This window comes from Buteo buteo, chromosome 11, assembly GCF_964188355.1.
Source record: "Buteo buteo chromosome 11, bButBut1.hap1.1, whole genome shotgun sequence".
Lineage (NCBI taxonomy): Eukaryota > Metazoa > Chordata > Aves > Accipitriformes > Accipitridae > Buteo > Buteo buteo.
In genome coordinates, this window is record NC_134181.1 from 25,984,735 (window position 1) to 26,002,585 (window position 17,851).

General features: G+C 46.6%; 2 protein-coding genes across 2 annotated transcripts; both read right to left on the reverse strand.

The window, feature by feature from the left end:
* Positions 1 to 5,571: 5,571 nt before the first annotated feature.
* On the reverse strand, positions 5,572 to 10,485 carry LOC142036375 (uncharacterized). Its single transcript, XM_075039505.1, has 2 exons — positions 10,447 to 10,485; positions 5,572 to 8,351 (listed from the first exon to the last, which is right to left on the reverse strand). The coding sequence occupies exon 2, from the start codon at positions 8,334 to 8,336 to the stop codon at positions 7,362 to 7,364; it is 975 nt and encodes a 324-aa protein (XP_074895606.1). The 5' UTR covers positions 8,337 to 8,351; positions 10,447 to 10,485; the 3' UTR covers positions 5,572 to 7,361.
* Positions 10,486 to 13,159: 2,674 nt separating this feature from the next.
* Positions 13,160 to 16,476, reverse strand: SPRR5 (small proline rich protein 5). Its single transcript, XM_075039506.1, has 2 exons — positions 16,444 to 16,476; positions 13,160 to 15,507 (listed from the first exon to the last, which is right to left on the reverse strand). The coding sequence occupies exon 2, from the start codon at positions 15,484 to 15,486 to the stop codon at positions 14,107 to 14,109; it is 1,380 nt and encodes a 459-aa protein (XP_074895607.1). The 5' UTR covers positions 15,487 to 15,507; positions 16,444 to 16,476; the 3' UTR covers positions 13,160 to 14,106.
* Between the last annotated feature and the right edge of the window lie 1,375 nt (positions 16,477 to 17,851).

The window sequence follows — 17,851 nt, forward strand, 5'->3', positions numbered from 1 at the left end:
TCCTCCAGGGCTGCAGAACTTCTGACTACTGTCTCCTGTGGGCACATGCTGAGGATCGGCCCTGGGAATGTCACAACGACAGGAGGGGGGTATATAATGACCCTGGAGGCACCACAGGATATAACACACGGGTCATTGCAGCTGGCAGCAAGAGGCTGGGGGCACTGCACATTGCATGAGTAGAAACACCATCCTGCATCCTGCTCCCCATCGAAGGACATCTGGCAGAAAAGGTGGCGAACCTGCAGCATGTAAGAGACCACAGGTGTGTTTCTCAAAGCATTTGCAACCCACACCCTGCCTTTCGTCCCGCCGACCCTTGCACCTTGGGGGGGACTCCTGCTCTTCTCTCCTGTTACCCTTGTAGGGAGGGTGAGGCATGTGCCACAGCTGGGGATACGTTGTGGTGGAGAAGAAGGTGCAAGTAGATAAGAGTGCAGCTCGGGTATTTTAGTTATAGGGGCTGTGCAGGTAATGTAGATGCTGTAGCAGGGACAATGTGTGCCTGTGACTTCAGGAAATGAAGCTCACAGGTCAGTACAGGCTTGTCCCCTTGCTCCACTCACCCCATCGCCCTGAGTCCTTCTCACCCTGCCTCCACCCTCCCAAAAAGGACCCTTAGGCCTCTGAGTTTAACCAACCTCCATCCCATTTTATCATTGCTATCCATTGCCCATGGGCCATTTCTACCTCTGCCCCGATGCAGTACCTCTTCTCACTCTCCCTGTTACAGATCCTGTCTGAGCAGCCACCAAGGACAACTGGAGAGGTACTGCAGCTGTGGCCAGTGTCTTCAACGTAGCCACTGGTGGTGCCATAAGGCCACTGGTCATACAGGAATGGGTATTTTATATGCCTGTATTGGAGAATGGCCTTGCCTGGGATTATTTGTTTGTCTCGGTGATAGAGAATGCCCAGCCCTTGTTAGAGTAATTATGCATAATAGGATTCCTATGCCTCTGATGAGATTGAGCTGGGCACTGTATCAGTGTCCTGAGAGGTTTGTGCAGACTAACAAGTCCGTGTCAGGCAGGACTGGGAGGAAGAAACATTATCCCAGCTCTGCAAGCTGCAGACTGCTGTGCGGGAGGTGGAAGGACCCAATTTTGGTGCTGTTCTCCATTGCTAGTCCCTGAGATCCTAGGAAAATCTTGCCTCCAGGTACCTCTACATGGTTTTCAGAGACCATTTGTGGCAGATCCAAGAACATCATAGAGATTTTTGGTGCCTACCTTTTTGCCTAGACCCTGAATCCATCTTTTACGTCATTCAACTGGAACTAATTACAAAAACATATTGTGGGATTTATCTGTCAAAGTTAAAAACTGCGTGATGATTACCTATAAAGTACCCACTTTATTTTTGTCCCTGGAGAAAAACAGGCACTTTCAGAGTGCAGTCAAGCTCATTCAGAGGTAGGTGTTTAAATAATGCATGTGAAATGCCTGTTTCTGTCCACTGATTATGATGGAAAGGTTAAGGGGGATCCCATTACTTATCTTGTCTAGCTTTTTATGTCTGTCAATACTCAGCATCAGATGCTCTCATCAGAAAAATCATGAAGTCATTGAGTGTGAAAACAATTCTCCTTGTAGAATTTCTCCTTCCTAGTAGTGCTATGATAAAGGTGTCTTAACCCAAAGAGAGAGGCTTCAGCCATGAACAGACAGACTCATATGAATGACCAATTGAAAATTGGGGACACATCACTTCTTAGTGAAATGAACTCTTTGTTCTAGCTGTGGTTTGGATGCAAACTTGATCATTCTGGCAGGAAAGGAAGGAGGCAAGAAGATTTTAGTCCTTTTTTTATTCCTTTGTAAACTAAAACTTGCTGATTTATGAATAAAAACTTTTGGAAAATTAATTTGAACATCTCAGGTCTTCTCCAATTTTTTAATGAAAAAATAGTAATATTAATGTTACTGAGCAACCTGATCAAGTGGGAGGTGTCCCTGTTCATTGCAGGGCGGTTGGACTAGATGACCTTTAAAGGTGCCTTCCAACCCAAACCATTCTGTGGTAATGTTATCTAAACTCTACCTGAATAGAGCTTAAAATGCCTTTTATGTTGGATACCATACAGTAAATAGATAAAAACAAAATTGCACTACCTTTTTTAATAAGAATGCCAGTCCCCATAGATACATTTTTAAGGCTACACATGGTCCAAGTATACAACTAAATAATTTCTAGCAGACTTTTTGAGAAAGAATCTCATTAATATTTTTAGAAACCACAGAGTGGCTTGCTGTTAAACCCAAGCTCATGTAAAAGCAATGTTTTACTCGGTATAACTAGATTGAGGTGAATGGGACTTACCAGCCGTCCAGGAAGAATTCAAGAGAAATAGCCAGAGGAGCCCTAAATCCTTTGAGTTTTATATGCTTTCTTGAACTTCCAGGAAGATGAGACAACCTTTGTGCATGAGGTCTTAATTATTTTCCAAACAATTTTTCCCACATGTGTAACACTTATAATTACTATAATTATTTTAACATTGTTTACTGGTATTATTCAATTCTCTGTGGTACATACTGTTACATGCTGTGGGGTTCCCTTTGTATTATATTTTTATGGTATAAAAAACCTGTATAATTGCTGATGTGACTCTACCACTTCTGTCTCTATTAACATGGGGATGCAACTCACTCCAGTTTGTTCAGCTTTGACTTGAACATTGACCATGTGAGCAGTGGTTCACAGATAGCAACTGATGTATTGCAGACATATTGGCTATATCTGCTGCTAGGTGTGGGTTTTTAATTCATTCCCCTAAATCCATTGTACATTTAGCTGGAGGGACCACAGGGTTCATCCTTGTAAGTGGTTTGGAGGAGGGAGGAGTGGAGAATAGAATTTTGCAGACCGCGCATATCCCATTTTTGTTCACAATGAAACTGATTTCATTATTTGCTTCCTGTCCTTTGTTTCACTGACTGTTGTCACAGCTCCAGCTGGAGGATGTCATTCTGCTTGGGGATCCCCATTCCTACTCTAGGTACTGACCAGCTGCCAACTGGCTTCAATCACCATGCATGATCAGAAGGCTAAGAAAGACAACCTCTGAAGGATGCCCACTTACGAAGAGAAGACTGGAAGGAGATAAAGTAATAGTTTCTGCACATAAAAGGTAGATGTCAAGGTGAAAGAATTTAGCTGCCATTTACACCTGCTGAGGACAACAGAAGTAGTCATGGGCTAAAAGTGCATCAAGGGAAACTTAACTATGGCAAAAAATTTTTAATCACGTGGCTACTGATGTACGGGAATTGCCGAATTTTGTGGAGCCTCACTGATTTCCCAAGGATTCAGGTGGATTCTCAGAATTAAAAGTCACGTGCTCAACTCTCACAGGCTCAGCCAAAGCTGCCTTTTAACTCACTTTGACATGATTGCTTTTGAATGCAAACAGAAATGCATTTTTTAATGAAAATGCAAAATGCCTTGAGTTGTCAAGGCTCGAAAACAATATCCTGTTTATGAGAACAACTAAGACACTTCCATCAAAAAATGCATATTCTAAAGTTGCTATTAGCCCTAAGGTGTTTGTTTCAGATAACATATTATTAATATTATAATGATAAAACACTTTGCATGCACAAACCAGTAATGAATATTTTTGAAATGTTTTGACATTCTCTGTTGTGTGGAAACCTCACCTCACCAGTCTCTAATTGTTGGGATTATTTTCCCCATCCTCCCACAAAAGGCAATGAAAAGTTCACACAAAGTTATCCAAAAAGTCAGGCCCCAAATTCATAGCTCATGATGGAGGCTAACCTCATTGAGCTCTGTTACTAGAGATTGCTGGCAATTTATGTTAAAAATTGTATTTCATATTCTTTGCTAATTTCAGGGAGCTTATGGATCTCTTGGTGACTTCTGAACCAATTTCTGATCATACCCTTCTTCCTTAAAAATGAGAAAAGTGTCTGTAAAAATGGAAAATCCTGTTTCTATGCCACTTTACCTGCAAAGCATCCAAATACCCCAAACCAGAAACTCATTTACACCTCCCAGTCTTCCTTGTGGGAAGAAAAGACAGCAAGGTTGCCATTTAATTTCTAGAAGTTATGACACCTTCTGCACAAAACCACCTTTGGAAATGGGAGTAGAAACACAACCCCAAACAACTTATGCCTCTTAATAACATGGGCAATGTGGAGTTTGTCCAGCTGGGGAATTCTGCACCAGAACCACTTTGGACAGCAGTTGCGTGGAAAGGCTGTGCAAAGTATGCCCAAAAAAGAAACAGCTGCTTTGCAGCCCACCCTGTCACTGTCCAGCTCGGAGTGGAGACCATCTTTGTTCTAAACACTTGTTTGGTGGGTGAAGGTAGTGAAAAACTGTCCCTTCACTGTTTTCTTCTCCAGGGTAAATATACCCAGCTCTCCTAGCCTCCCTCTTCTTGCACCCAGCACACTGACCACCCTGCAGCCTCCATCGGACTCACTCCTGGCTGTCCATGGCTCTTGTACTGAGCACCCAGAACCGGACATGGAAGTCTGGATGTGGCCTCCTGAATGCCAGCTGGAGGGGAATCAACACTTTTCTCTGCCACTGGCTATGCTCTGGTTTAGGCAGCCCAGCCTGCGGTTGGCTGTCACCGCCACAAGGATGCAGCACTGCCTCACATCACCTTTTGGGGCACCAGGTCCTTTTTTTTTTTTTTTTTTTTTTTTTTTTCAGTATTCTTGACCTCTCCAGGAACAGATCCCACCTACTAATCCATTCAATGAGGGAGAGCAGGGTCTGCTGCCAAAGCAGGTAGCAGGAGGAGAGAGGGAACAAGAGAGCATAAAAACCATCCTCATACAGAGAGCCAGTAAAAGTTCAGGCACCATTTAGTGGTTGCTTTGAGATATCAGGTTTTTATATGCTCATGTCAGTGTAACTGCTTTATCAGGAGCAAAAACACAGCAACAGAAGCTCAGATTTTTAAAAGGAAACCCTTTTCTGCTGATCAGTGCCATCTTCCCCATGCCAGCTGAAGGGGAGTCTGGATCCTTTAGGGACCAATAGCAACTGAGATCAGCAGAGCCTTTTAAACCATGCAAGTGGGATAAATGCATGTGGGAGAGCTTCCCCTGGGCCTTGGCTGTGCAACCTTCATGCCTTAATTGTGAACCTCCATCTCCCTCTAATGGCTGCAGACCTCCAGACCTCACTGCCTGTCCTGACCATGCTGGTGCCTAGGGTGAGCAGGGGTAGAGAGGAGCCAGGTTTTTAATAGACCTGGTATCAGAAAGTGATTGATCCCATGGGATGTAGTCAGGAGGGAGCTACTTGCTTAGGTCTTTCCTCTCTTTTTCATTTGATTCACCAGGGTTAATGATTTACCAGAAGTTAAAATGAATTCTCTATTTGCACGGGGAGCAAGACTCCTCCTAATCCTGGAGGACAGCTGGTAGCATCTGTTGCTGGGTTTTACAGGTGTTGTGGTTTAACCCCAGCCAGCAACTATGCACCACGCAGCTGCTCACTCACTCTCCCACACACAGTGGGACGGGGGAGAAAATCAGAGAAAAAAAAGTAAAACTCGTAGGTTGAGATAAGAACAGTTTAATAGAACAGAAAAGAAGAAACTAATAATGATAACAATAATAAAATTACAATAATAATAATAAAAGGATTGGAATATACAAGTGATGCACAGTGCAGTTGCTCACCACCCACCAACCAATGCCTAGTTAGTCCCTGAGCGGCAATCCCCCCCCCAGCCCCAACTCCCCCCAGTTTATATACTGGGCATGACATCACACGGTATGGAATACCCTGTTGGCCAGTTTGGGTCAGCTGTCCTGGCTGTGTCCTGTGCCAACTTCTTGTGCCCCTCCAGCCTTTTTGCTGGCTGGGCATGAGAAGCTGAAAAATCCTTGACTTCAGACTAAACATTACTTAGCAACAACTGAAAACATCAGTGTGTAATCAACATTCTTCTCATACCAAACTCAAAACACAGCACTATACCAGCTACTAGGAAGACAATTAACTCTATCACAGCTGAAACCAGGACACAGACAAATCTATCACTTTATTAGAAAAAAGAGTCTACAGAAATCCCGTTCGGTCTGTTTGGGGCGCTGGAGAGGAAGCCAAGGAGAAAGGAGGGGGTTTTCCTGCTGGGATTTGCCCAGGGAGCTGGCTGAGCAGAGCAAGGCAGAGAAGCAGTGATGGGAAGAGCTGCCAGGTCTCCCACTGCACCTCTGGATGGTGGCAGAGAGCTTCTGCTTCCCTGGTGCTTCCCCAGGAGCACCTCCTGGGAGATACTGTGGTGTAGGTCAGGTGTGCCAAGACATGTGCTTTGGGACTTTGCCCCTTACATAAATATCCTAGGAAATAAAAATATTGGTCAAGCACGATTTCCTGCTATCTACAAAAATGCTATTGGCAAGGAACAGCTGGAATTGAAAGTTAGTTTTCTCTCTGGCTGCAATTTTATAACCACAAACTATTGATGCTGATCACCCATCCAATGCAGGCAGGGCCAGCTCAGGGTCACAGCATCACAAGAGACCTTCTGCAGCATCCTCTCTCCCTCCTGCTATGTCAGGGACTATCCCACACAACCCATTTCATAATCTGCTCAGCTGTGGTTTGTCCAGTGAAAAAATTGCAGAGCATGGGACACCTGGGGGAAGCTTGCCCTAGTCCTGGGGTGCAGGACTGAAAGCTCCTGTGTGACCCATATGCAAACAGGCTGTTCTCCCCTGCGATGCTGGTGCAACCAAGCTAAGCCTGGATAGACAGTAAACTCCTGCCTGAGAGCTGCTAATGAGTCTCATAACTTAAATCAAGCCTTCTTCTAAATACCACCCTGCGCTGCTTCTTTTACTATGTCTCTGGATAACTTTTCAACACCAAGATCTGTTCCCACAGATGGTAAATCTAGTCCTAAAAGCGTGGTTACTGCCATTATTTTACACAAAAGAGTGGTATAACAACAGGGAATAGTTTTTTCCGGTAGTAGGTATTAGAAACAGTTTTAAAAAATGGAAAATAAGTCAGACAGAGAGCAGGAATCCAGCTGCAACCTCAGTTTAATATGACCAGTACAACCAGTGAATATAATTGATCCAGTAACAGTAAAAACCTCTCGGGGTGCGAACACTGTAGTTCAAAGCCTGAGCACCTGCTCAGTTACTTAACTTCTCACTAACATCTTTTCTGTTGCAGGAAAAACTGAAGTGTGGTCAAAAAAGAAAGGCAATGCACTCTATGAGTTTAACATGGATACAATAAGGGGTAAAATAATGCCAAAGCTTCTCTGGGGGTTAGGAATGGGAACAGGGGCAGAAAAATAACCTCAGACCTCAGCTACACAGCTTGCTGGTTTTATGACTACTTCTTTATCTCCTTTACCACAGCCATTTTGAAGCACAGCGACTCTTCTTGGAGTGGCTTGAACGTTTCACTCCCCCTGCATGATGCTGGTTCGAGTGCTGGGTGGCCCGTGGGTAGAGGCACTTGGACTTGTTTAGGTGTTGTGTGGATGAGCTCTTGTGCTTGACTCCCTCCTGCAGCAGCGAGCATTTAGCTGTGTGTTGCTGCAAGGAGCGCTCCTTTATTTCCTGCCCAGGGAGACACTTGGGCACATGTGGCTGCGGCGGGCACTTGCTTACACATTGCTGCGAGGAGTAAGTGGTGACGCACTCCTGCATCGGGTAGCCCTTCATGCACTTCTGCTGGGGGAAACTGCTCGTGCACTCCTGCAGGAAAGACTGCGTTACGCACTGCTGCGGGGGGCACTCGGTGACTCCCTGCAGTGGCAGGGAATAGCCGCTGGTCATCCCCTGCAGGGACCGGAGCTCCGTGCCGTACCGCTGGGACGAGCATTTGGATATCTTCTGCGACCTGCATTCGTCCTTGCACGAGGACGAGTACTTGATCCCACATGGTGGGAACTTGAGTTTGCTCGGCTCTGGGCACCTGGGTGCGCATGGTGGGAGGCTCTTGGCCATACGCTTTTTCTCAGGGCGGCTGGTCTCACAGGGCTGGAAATTCTGCATCGTGCTCAGCTTCAGGCTGGGCTGCCTGCAGGGCAGAAGGCGAGTAGTCTCGCAAGGCTCAGGGTACAGCAGGATGCACTGTTGTACATTGGGCTGACAAGACAGCAGAGACATCTGGCTTACGCTTGGCTGTGGGCACACGTAAGTGAAAGGTTGCATGTAGCTTTGCCATCTTGGCATTGGGCTCTTGATCACGCTCACGGGGTGGCATGTGGTACTGCATGCATCAGACTGGGGCGTGCACTGCTGGATGCTTTCAGTGATATAGCTCGATCCCGGTAGGTACAGGTGTTTATACTGCTCCCCATAATAGTGCATGGTCATGCAAGGTGCTTATGCCTAAAAGAAGCAGGAAAAAGACAGTTCACATAGGCATTGGCTATTTTTTTGTGATGCAGGCCTCAGAGTTTCCCTGCAGGCATCTCAATATGGCAAGCACACACCCGAGCCCTCCTGAAGGTCAGAGGCTCTTGGTGACTCAAGACCAGGCTGTGATCACCCAGGTGAGGAGAGGAGAGTTTGTTCTCGGCTCATGCCCCCACACCCTTCTTTTAAGAGCCCAGAAGCAACCAGGGATTGGAGGCAGACAAACCAGGGAGTTTTCATGCCACTCTTCAAAGACCAGCTAAGTGTCCAACAAAGCATTTCACCAAGGAGAAGTGACATTATGACCTGCTGTCTTACTTCCTGGAAACCTCCTGTGTCCCCACTGGGACGTCCTTTCAAGTTTATATCCTGCACCTCCCAAGCACCAGAGATGAAAGGCAAGCCAAAATTAAAGGTGTGTCCATGGTGTAATACTCAGGCGTGGCTGCAGTTCACACAGGCAGACCCAAGCTGAGGTTAAATTAGCTAGCTGAAGGTAAGGATAGGTTTGTGACAGCACGGAGCTCAGCGTGTATGACCTGCCTGCCTGCCGATTCACAGTCCCACAGTGGTCTGCTGGGCTGGCAGTGTGCAATTACAGGCTCTGAGCTTGCCACCATAGCATCAGCTTCACTGCCTCTGCAAGCCTTGCAGTCCTAGCTTCATACTATTGTGTAGGCATCCTCAAGAAAAGAAAAGAAGAAATACAACAGTGTTGTGTCTAAGTATTTGGTGAAACCATAGCAGGAAAGGAGAAGCTATCAAGGCAAGATCTCAGCTGGTGTTAACTGGTCAATTTTCACTGAGTTGAGAGAATTACACCCATTTAAAGCAGCCTCCAGTCCTGCACTACAGTCATGCCAAACCATAGTGTCCTGGGTTTGTTATGGTAACCCAAAGACCCACTGTCAAAATGTCTGGCATACCAGCTCTGATGGATACTGAAACTTCATCCTGGCAGCCCCTGTGAAAGCAGCATGAAGGGGAGTCTAGCCAAGAGGTCCAGGTTTTCCTCCTGAAACCACTGTGAAATGTGGCCAACTTTGCCTTGGCCCTGGGACTTGTAGGAGAAACCATCCCGCTTCATTCCCCACTCCGGAAAACACCAGTTTCAGGGAGTTTTCTGAATTTTTTACTGGATTATTTTGAGCACAACAGGTACTGGAACAACTGACATGTGAAAGGAACTCTGATCAAAAATGTTCTTTTTCATTTCAACATTGTTTGGAGATTAAGACATATAATTAAATGACTGTAAAGAAACTGCATTTTCTGAACACTCCTAGTTCTGTCTATAATTACGCAAGGCATTTTATCTTCCAAAAGCCTATCACTGGGTGATTATTAGCAGTAACAATGCTGTGTGTTACTACCATTAGGAAAACTTATTATCACTACAATTATAATAATCATTGACTAATAAAAACAACCCATTGAAAAACAATGATAGCAATTGCTACTACTACATGTACAATGCTAAAGTATCTAGTGATGCTCATCAAGATAAAAAGCTTCTAAAGTAGGGGGGATTATTTGCTTCCAGGGGGTTGTTTACATCTCAGACTTATTTTTGTCATTGTTACCCTAGATAGAAATTTTAACATGTTCAGACTTAGCTAGAGAGTCTCTCTGCTGACTTTCACATTGGCACTGAAGTTGGTCAGCTTCTTACTATTATCTGAAAAGTTGTTTTGTTTAAATTCCATAAAATGGCAGCAAACTTCTCCATGCCACTTCCTTTAGATGTGTTGCAAGGTCATACGTGACTCCTGCCAGCATAGAGCCCTTTATGTAGTCAATAGTCTCCTTTGGACTAGAACTAACAGAAAGCGTAGAAAAGCCCACAAATCCCACTCCTGACTTCACAGTCCATCTGGAAGTGCTCTCCCAATATTCTTCAGTTCAGCATGGAGGAGATGCTCCAGCTGTTAGAGCCGCGCTTGCCGGTGCTGATGGCAGCATCCCCCAGAGGATGCTTCTCTGCGAGTACACAGGCAGGACCTCTGCCTGCTCCAGCCACCCAGGAATAAAACAGCATTTCAGGAGCTCCATTAAAAGCCAGACTTACCCACTTCATCAATGAGAACAACCGGAGAGAAGTGCCTAGGAGAGCCCTGCGATGACAGAGCTTTTATACAGTGAATAAGTGCCCTAGGGGAGTAAGGCGGTTTGGCTGGGTGATGCTCTAATTGCCTGCCAGTCCTGGCCAAGCCACGTGCATCTTCGTGCTGGTGGGAATGGCTGTTCTCGCTCTGTGGGGCTGCCACCACCTCCCAGCACTGCTGGGGCACCTGGCTTATCTGTGAAACCTCCTGATCCAACACACTGAACGAGCAAAGGCCCTGGCAGGCCAAGGATACCCTGTGCAGGGGCTGCTTATGGCCCTCACGCTACGAATCCCCATGCACAGTGCCAAAGCATCCCTGCCTGCCCATTGCAAATCCAGACCAGCTAAAACACACCTTTCCACCCAGAAGATTGCAGTTGAGACCACCAAAGGGACCGCTCAAGGGACTCCTCATTTCCATGGGAGCTGAATGCATAAGTCCCTTCGACGCCTTTGAAAACACCATCCAGGAAGGACTCTTGGCAACTTTTTGCAGACCATAATTACTGTGGCATGCAGACTTCCTTTACTTACACAGGGAACCCAGAGAAGAGACAGATGATTGGCACTGAGAAAGCCTTGGGCTAAGGGCAAGACGGCTACTAAAAAGGACTTGCCACAAAGTGAATAACGTGCTGAAAGAGGTGACGCTTTTCCAGCACAACAAAGGGGAGAAGGGACAAGCAGGAGCACTGGGTCGGCCCGGGGAAAGGCAGCTGAATCAAACCGGGCTCATGTCCTGAAAACACAAATCACATTTCCTGCTCTGCTGCACCGTCTCTGCACCAGTCATCCCTCCCTTTGTTCCCTGTTTATGCCATGAATAAACCCAAGGGAAAATTAACAGTGGCATGAGCGTAAGTGCCGACAGGGAATGCATTTTTATGTAGTCATATCTGCATAAGCGAAGGCCCTGGCATTTTTTTTTCCTTTAATGCGAATCTGACACCTATGAATTGGGTTCCAGCACGCTGGGATTTCGGGTGAGGTCCCACACATTGAAATAAAAAGAGTTGAAATAAGTTCATTTTTAATGGAGGAGGTGGAAAATTTCTCACCAATATGAAGCACCGGGGATGGTGCTGGGTTGCCATCCCTGGAGGTATTTAAAAGACATGTGGACATGGCACTTAGGGACATGGTTTCTTGGTGGACTTGGCAGTGTTACAATTATAGTTGGACTCGATGATCTTAAGGGTCTTTTCTAACTTAAATGATCTATGATTTGAAGCAGAATATTGATCTCCAGCTTATGAACAATTGAGTAAATCTTCTGTTTCTATTTTCACCAGGAAATCCAGAAGCCTGAAGGTAGGTTTGTTATTTACATTTCTGATTTTCCAACAAAAAATCCTCCCTTAGTATCACAGAAAAAAAACACAGACAAAGCGCATGTTTTCCCAGTTGATGCCGACATTTCGAGAGCTACAAAAACCAAAGGGAAGAATGCTTTCTTCAGGCTTATCCTCTTTTTTTGCAGTTGAAGACAAAAGCACTGAATCCAGTCTGGATTTCTCCAGCTTTCATTGCGTTTCACACCCCTGAACTACAACGCCCTTTTTAATGTTAAATAATCTGACCCAAGATTTTAGGAATCAAGCTGGCGTCAGAGAGCATGTAAGCAGATTAATACAATTTTTATAAGCTCCATAAATCCAGTTCCTGGGCAAGCTCCAGATCAAGTAGCCTTCAAGAAATGCTAATACTCAGTTTAGTGTTTCCAGTGCAGGTAGCAAAATATTAACCCGATGATAACATCGTGCCCTGTCATCCAAATGTTCTTAATTAGCATCTGTAAAGTCCTTTCATCCCAGAAAGACACACAGTGCCACATGGGACATTGTTGTGGGGGCTATTATTATTCCATTATTCCCAATTAAGCACAAGGGAAACTGAGGCACATTGCACTGTGGTCACTTGGCAGCGCAGCATGAGTCAGAGCCAGGGTCAGAACCAGACTCCATCACAACTGCCTCCAAAACAAGCCCCATGCTCCGGTAGCCGCTCCAGCCCTGTGGCATGAGGTCCTGCACCACCTGGCCACCCACAACCCAGGTAGATTTTCCTAAAGATCCCCTGGGCTCTGGCTCCTATGGGAAAGCGACAATGATGTGACAACTCCTCAGAAGGCTACACCATTGCTCATCTCAGTTTTAAAGGGGACACAAAACATTGGGTTGTGTGAGCCTCCCTGGCTCTGCAAGGCGGAAGGAGGGCCACGGTCACTGCTGCTCTTGTATGCTGCCTTGCTGGCCCAAAGCATCATCACTGGTCATTCAGGAGAAGGTGTGAAAAGGGTCTGCTCCTCCATGACTCACTGAGCACCCTGGGGAAGCAGCCAGATGCCACCTCGACATTGCTAGATGCTCAAGTCTTGGACACATCCTTGCCTTCAGAGGGCAGCCCGTGGTGGCACCCCAAGGTCACCGAGCAAGGGTGGAGCAGGGCAGGATGCGGGGCAGCGTCCCAGCCCCAGTCACACCCTCCTCTTTGTCTTGCAACACTTGTTTTTGCCCTCCAAATAGGCATGATGTACTTAGTGTGAGCTACTACTCATTTTCCTAATGATAGGGCATATTACAGGATTTTTGTATTTTTCAGACAGCATTTCACTATATTTAATAAAGAGGAAGCACCACAGGGCAAAAAAACAAGATATTTAATCTCAGGTCAGAGAACTATATTTATTTAAGTATATATATATATGTATAATATAAGCATACGTATATATATATGGTTTGTTTTCAGTACAGTGTAGAGTACACTTCTTCAGGCAGCATAAAGAATATAGTTAATTGCTTTTATAGCTCAAACACTTATAAAATAGTCGTGCTACAACTTTCAGTGTTATTTCAAATACTTTCTTTAGTTTCAAGTCATATTTTCAATATTAATTAAAGCAACCAAGTGAATAAAAACTTTCATGTATAAAATCTCAGCAAGGACCAACTTCACCAAGCCAGAAATCCTGTCTTGTCTGGAGACTCTACTGAAGTCAGCACAGAGTCAGTGGTTTAAAGCAGCAGGGATTTCTGGCCACCTTCCGAAATGAAGGCCATTAGAGTAAGGTTCGTATACAGTTTGCTTAGCAAATTTACGTTTGGCTTCCAAATCTGTGAGTGAAAACAGCTGTTTCGGAGAACTCGCAGCCTCATGGAATCCAGGTTAGCCTGAACATTGTCTCCCAGTGCCAGGACTAAACCCAGAGCCAGGCACAGGCCAGTCCTCTGCCGGCCGCACTGCCAGTCCTTTTGATTCTGTCATGATTTGGACTCCTTAGACATTTCTATTTCTTCTTTTTTTAAAAAAAAATTTTAAAAATCACTATTCCTTTCAACTAGGTGAGAATTTAATAGCATCCCACTAAACTACACCTTGTAGCAGATTAAGCCTACTCCAGGTAGGCTTACAAGCCACAGGTAGCTGGAGTGCAGCCATGGAAATAATATTGCACCCTGGCCCAAAACAGAGCTGAGCTACAGGGGAAATACTGGAAAACAGAGATAAAGCAGACTTAAGCAATAGGAACTAGTTGGCAGGTGGTACGAGGAGATACATAACGCCTGCCCCAAAGCTGTACTTCGCTCTTTTTCTGTGGACCATCCTTTCCCCCACTCCTTTTTACCAGGGCCATTTGGACACGGAACAGTACTTTTTAGAGTGACTCGAAATTTTTACTCCACCTGACTGACATTGCTGCAGGACACATTTGGTTGCACATGGCTGCTGTGGGACACCCTTGGTCGCACACTGCTGTGGGACACCCTTAGTCGCACACTGCTGCTGTGGGACACATTTGGTCACACACTGCTGCTGTGGGACACCCTTGGTCGCACACTGCTGCTGTGGGACAACCTTGGTCGCACACTGCTGCTGTGGGACACATTTGGTCACACACTGCTGCTGCGGGACACATTTGGTCACACACTGCTGCTGCGGGACAGCCTTGGTCGCACACTGCTGCTGTGGGACACATTTGGTCGCACACTGCTGCTGTGGGACACATTTGGTCGCACACTGCTGCTGTGGGACAGCCTTGGTCGCACACTGCTGCTGTGGGACAACCTTGGTCGCACACTGCTGCTGTGGGACACATTTGGTCGCACACTGCTGCTGCGGGACACATTTGGTCACACACTGCTGCTGTGGGACACACTTGGTCACACACTGCTGTGGGACAGCCTTGGTTGCACACTGCTGCTGTGGGACACCCTTGGTGGCACACTGCTGCTGCGGGACACAAGTTGTCTCACACTGCTGTGGGACACAAATGGTAGCACCCTTGGTGTCACACTGCTGTGGGACACACTTGGTCACACACCTGGTCGCACACTGCTGTGGGATGTACATGGTGGCACGCTGCTGCGGGGCACAAGAGGTCACAAACTGGTGCGAGACACGCTTGGTCGCACACTGCTGTGGGACACACGTGGTGACACACCTGGTCGCACACTGCTGCTGCGGGGTGTACGTGGTCACACGCTGCTGTGGGATGCACTTGGTCGCACACTGCTGCTGTGGGATGCCCTTGGCCAGGCACAGCTGCTGTGGCACACACGTGGTCACGCACCTGGTCGCACACTGCTGCTGCGGGATGCACTTGGTCACGCTCTGCTGCTGGGGGGCATAGGCGGTCATGCACTTGGTCGCACGCTGTTGCGGCACACCTTTGGTTGCACACTGTTGCTGTGGCACGCAAGTTGTCACGCACCGAGTTTCACACGGCTGCTTTAGGATGCACTGGGTCACGCACTGCTGCTGCGGCACATACTTGGTTGCATACTGCTGCCGTGGTACACACTGGGTCACACACTGCTGTTGGGAGAAGCTGGAGGACATGATCCGCTGCTGGGGAACATAGGGGGTTACATACTGTGGGGTACACAGTGTCGAGTGCCAGGTAGGCACTGGCTGGCATCTGGCAGCGTACATCGGCGGGCACTTGATGGGGATGGGTTCCTGGTAGACCAGAGGAAGGCACTGATGTAGGTAGCACGACATCTTGGTGAGGCTTTGGCAGGACTGGAATGACACGTGAGAAAGCAGAGTCTTTAGACAGGTACTCGGCTGATTTTCTCACAGTCCTGTTGCTGCCCGTGTAGCAGGACTGGCTCGCTTCACTGGGTGATAGAGACACATCCCACCTATGCCACAGTCTCAAAACCATGCCAGCAGCAGCCAAGGACCCAACCCATTATTTTTAACTCTGAAACATGGCGCTAAGTCAAACAGTGGGGAAAATCAGAGACATGTAGCACTAAATATCTCCCCAGACTGCAATTCCCTCCCCATCACCTGGACCTCCACTGGGGGAGAACTGATCTTGGAGGTCAGCAGAGGAAGGGCTGATCTCAGAGCTGCCTTTCAATCATTAAATCCAGTTTTCCCCTCCTGCTTTTGGTTGGTGACTGCCTCTGACCTCTTGCTGATGCATTAAGAAAAAGGCCCAACCCAGAAACAAGCTCTGAACCTCTGGCCACATCTGTCATAGCAGGAGAGGCAAAGATCACCCAAGGCACCGCTGTTTGGTGATCCCATCACACCGCAGGCAGGCAGAGGTTCACAGCTCAGTCCCAGCATCACAAAGTTCATGCTCATTAGAGAACCAAACCAATTAAAGTGTAACGATACCACAACTGAACACAAACCTGCTTACAGCTCTTCTAGCATTATGTTCCCTGATGCACCAAAGCTGCTTTGATTGTTGTCAGGCACCCCCAAAAGCAAACAATAGCAGCACCCCAATTACTTCTAACAACGTTTCCTCACATTTTTCAGGAGTGTCTCTTGGACTCAGATGCCCAGCTGCAGACATTGAGAGTGCACTCCCACTCCAACATAGCAATTCAAACGAACTAGTTTTAAAAACTTTTCCCATAGAGCATTTTTAATATGTAAAAAAGCAGAAATAAATCTGCATTTCAGCAGCTACAGAGGCTCAGCACAAACCAGACTTACCCAGCTTCCTGGCGAGAACAGCTTTGTGATGTGACCAGTGAGTCCTAATAGAAGGAGAGCTTTTATATAGCCACTAAACGTGCCTTGAAGGTATGAGGTACCCATGACATAGCCTATTAGCTCCTATGCAAAAGCTGTTCTGTGTTCAACATTCGTAGTGACTAGCATCAGTGTACTCATCCCTGAGGATGAGTAGTTGAATGTCGACTCCCCATTGTAAGAGTAATTACCTTTTGTATAATCCTTCCTGGCATGGTAAGACTGAATGGTATTTGGAGAGGCAGCAGCAGTGGCATCCCCTGCTTCAGGGGTTTTGCAAGGCAGAAGTGCACCAAATAACATGCAGTACTGGCTTTCCAGAGGTCTCACTGGAGCCAGGCTTCACAGTCCCTGGAAATGTCCTGGTGGTCCCCCAGAAATGGGGCCATCCCATCACTCAGACTCTTTTGGCACACACATGGCATTGGCTTCATGCCGTGAGAGCTGCACTGACCACTCCATGTCCTTCTCTAACTTTAGTCCCTGGTCAGAGCTGGCAGTATTTCTCATCTGCCCCATAATGCCCAGCAGCCAGGGTTGGTTTTGGGTGCAGGCTGGACACAGTGCACTGGCTCCTCAGGAAAAACAGGAGGTCCTAGTAAAGTTCAAATCACCCTCTTGGGTGGGTGCAGTTCATCATCCATAGAGAACTTCATCTTTAGTTCACATAGCTCTGGATAGCCCCTGGCTGTTGGTGTCTTGATGCTCCCATGATCCCAATGCAATCACCTGTTAGAGCAATGGGAATACACCATCCAGTGACTCTCAGATGAGCAGAAAAGATGAGCTACAGTCACATTTGATTGCAGCCCTTGCACAACAAGCTCAGCTGTCAAAGCTGTGACCAGCAGCATGACAGTCTACAAAAAGTATCAGGAGCAGATAAACTTCCTCCAGTCCTGCGGGTACTTTCTCAGTGAGTCAACTTCTTATCACACACTGCACCCAGAAAAAAACTAGTTAGAAAACTCGGAGATTAATTTTTTGAAGTCACTGAAGTTCTAATCAATGCTTTCATATATATGTTGTCACATGAAATATCCCCCCCAAAGTGACAATTTCTTCCTGCTGACTACAAGGAGAGCTGAGGGGGACCAATGCAGAGGAGTGCTCTGCCCCACCGACATCTAGCATTGGCTTAGATGAAACCCACCCCAAGGGGACCAGTTCCTGAGTATGCTTATTAAAAACTGCAGTTTCTTGTGAAGTAGAGAAATGGCTCTGCCCATGTGGTTTTGGAGGCAAAGAGAAAGGTCCATAAATAATTTTGTAGTGAAACTGAATAATAAAGTTTAGGAATTCTTGGACAACTATGACCCACACCAGGCAAGAATCACAGGGGGTGAAATGCTCCCTTTACTATAGGCTT